Source organism: Ceratotherium simum, chromosome 2 (assembly GCF_057802395.1).
Source record: "Ceratotherium simum simum isolate JZ-2026a chromosome 2, ASM5780239v1, whole genome shotgun sequence".
Taxonomy (NCBI): domain Eukaryota; kingdom Metazoa; phylum Chordata; class Mammalia; order Perissodactyla; family Rhinocerotidae; genus Ceratotherium; species Ceratotherium simum.
Genome location: NC_141901.1, coordinates 48,634,382 through 48,637,507, shown reverse-complemented (window position 1 = coordinate 48,637,507; position 3,126 = coordinate 48,634,382). Strand labels below are relative to the sequence as shown.

General features: G+C 45.6%; 1 protein-coding gene across 1 annotated transcript; it reads right to left on the bottom strand.

Moving 5' to 3' along the window:
• Positions 1-428: 428 nt before the first annotated feature.
• Positions 429-2,663, bottom strand: ADAM30 (ADAM metallopeptidase domain 30). Its single transcript, XM_004443982.3, is given in 3 exon segments — positions 429-766; positions 769-2,368; positions 2,370-2,663. Coding segments are annotated over 3 exon segments (2,232 nt in total).
• Positions 2,664-3,126: the final 463 nt, after the last annotated feature.

Sequence of the window (3,126 nt, the reverse complement as noted above, 5' to 3'; positions counted from 1 at the left end):
ATGTGGTAGTCACCACTTATCATTCAGTGTGGGGCACTGGCACAGACATTCTCATTGATCACGCTGAGGGAGACAGAGGGAAAGGCAGACAAGTGCTTTGTTTGCTGGGATTCTGAGACAGGACTCTACTCAGAAAATCACTGCAATTCTCTGAAACCCACAACACTGGGAGCTGCACTGTTCAGAAAAGCCAACAGGGCATTCTTTTCGGGACATCCAAAACTTGATCACAAACGAAGGGATGAGTGAGTACTAGAAAAACAAAATACACTGATTTGTTTCCAAAACAAGAATATCATTTATTTGCTGATCAAAACTTGAAGGAAAATTAAGTAAAAAAGAATTGGAAGAATAACCAAGAGACTTGTGGGTAAATAAGCTTGTTCAATATATGACCCTGTGTTATTGAGTGACTGTGGATTGCCTGATTACTCTTTTGATTTCTTGACTTTCTTTGCCTTGGATTTTCTAACTCCAGTGTTAATTAGTGGTGTTTGTTCCTGTTTGGGTTTTAAACAATTTCCTATCAATCGCTTGAAAAACACAAGAATCACTGAGATGGCAAAGAGAATAAGGTGTATTAACATAATGAACAGAGCCTGAACTGTTGTGGGCACCTGCACTTTTAGCGGTCCCGGTGGCCCACTGTCAATGCTTCCTCCATACCCTGCCTCCTCACACAATGGAGGGGCCCAGCCATACATGCAGTGGCAGTTTCTGTTATTGTTGCAAACGCCTTGGTGGTTGCACTTCTCAGGCAAACAAACTCCAGGAATGAGCTATTCACACAGGTTTTATTAACACATATCCGATTATGACCACAGGAGGTACCATCATTTATCACACCCATGTCAGGTAGCCCAAAGGGGACCTTGGCTAGATGATAGCCTAGACCCCAGCACATGAGATTTTCCTCTTGCAAATGAGTAGAAATGATAGTAGTATGCTCTGGCATTTCAGGGATGGTTTTGACATTGATACACTGCAGCCTGCCACATATTGCATTTTCCGTAGTACACTGTTCATACTCACCAACTCCTATAATACCACAGTTCCCATATTGATCACCTATTACATTAACTGCATCATAGCACTGACTGGGAGCCTCCCTGGCATCAGGTCCAAAAATCCTTTGGCACTGCATATATCTGGATTGGCACTCCTTTCTGAAACAATGGGCTTCGTACTTGCAAGGGGTTCCATCCTCCTTGTAAGTGTCATTTGGGCAGAGACCTGATGTCCCATCGCAGTACTCTGCAAGGTCACATTCATTTTCTTCCTTCCGACACACATACCCAGATGGACAAAAGTGACAGTTATGACTGCAAAGTCCAAAGCTACAATTGACACCATGTTTCAATTTACAATCTGGTTGACAACACTGGTCTTTTCTACAGTCCTCTCTTGAACCACAATCACATTCCCCATTCTCTTCCACAATTTTGTTTCCACATCTCTTAACCACATAATCTAGTCCTGGGATATCATTTAGACACGTTGCTGCTGACTGTATGTGACCAAAATAACTTGCATAACTACAATTATTAAACCCAGTTCGTCCCGTGCCCATGATGCAACTACGCCTGCCCTTACATTGACAGTATTCATCATCATGGCGCATCCCCACACTATGGCCCAGGCAATGAGCACTCCAGGTGGCAGGTCCAAGGACATTTATATCTGGAAAGACACTTACAGATCCACTATATGCCTTACTACACACTCTTCCCCAGGACTGTGCAAGATAATCGACATATTCTCCTTTAAGGTATAGATGTGCCCAATCTGATGGAAGCCAGGCATTGAGTTTATTTCTGTATATCAGAAATTGGCCTAAAACCTGCTGTATCATTGGAAAAGTAACCACCATTTTGTTTTCATTTGTCCATACTTCAAGACCTTTCAGTAGTATTCTCATATGGAATTCTTGAAAGTAAGTGTCCATAATCCCAGTCATAAGAACGGCATCATTTATGACTCGAGTAAGATTGGAATTGGAGTACAAATATCTACGATGCTCAAAGACCAGGCTTAATTCAAGGTACTTTTTTTGCTTATAGGCTTCAGAAACGTCCCTAAGCCGAGCCATATTCTCATGCTGGGTCATCGGCCATTCTAGTTCATCATCAGCTGAGCCACAGGACTGACTGCGAAATTCCTCTTCTTTCTTCAGAAGATATACGACATGTTCAAAACCGGAAGAGTCCTTGAGGGGCTCGATTTGGTAGTGTTTGGCATCAATTTTCAATACGCCTCGGAGATCCCCCATGCATGTACTTAATGTAGCTTCAGAATCCTGAGTTCCTTCAACGAAGCGCATATAGTTGCAGTCCCCGGGTATATAAGAGTGATCCTCCAGCAGATAGATCCCCCTCTTCTGTGAAGGAGAAAACCTGCAGATTTCGGGGCAATAGAAACCTCTTAGGCCACAGGTGGAGGACATGCTTCTTGCCTTTTACCTGCAGGCGGTAGGACACGTATTTGGCCACAGCCTGCTCCCCTCCCAGGAAGCTCAGCTTCTTGGGGATGGTGATTTCATACGAGTCAAACCCCCACTCAGGGTGAAAAATTAAATCCTCGCCAAGAGAGTCAAGCAGGAGCAGCGCCAGGACTAGGATCGAGAGCGGACGGCCTTTGGAGAGTACGGTTCTAACTGACCTCATAACAAGCTGTCTCCTCTAGGGAGTCCACTGAGGCCTTGCGAGTCAGACTTCCAGGGACCGCCGCTAGAGGCGCCGGAGCGCAAAGTGCGGAGCTCCCTGAGCAGGGCGAGCGGGAGTCCCGGCCTCCGGGGCTCCGTCTAGCTGACATTCCCAGAACCATACCTAGTTCGTTTTCCGGTCAGCGCCGTTGGGCGCACGTCGAAGAAATGAGGGAAAGGTGCGCGTGAATAAAAGAGAAAAGAGGGGCTATTGGCACGAGGGATGGAGAAAGGCAGAGAGCAGCCTGGGAAAAGAAGGCATAGAGAACAGGAGGAACAAGAGAGAACCTGTTGAAGGCTCACTATGCCTCTGCCATTTAGTCTGTTTCTGTTGGTCCTAGTACACACCTGAAGTTTTCCATCGGTTGGAATCGGATGTTTTATGGCCCACTGTGCCCACCATACCACTCTACCATTCCCAGTTT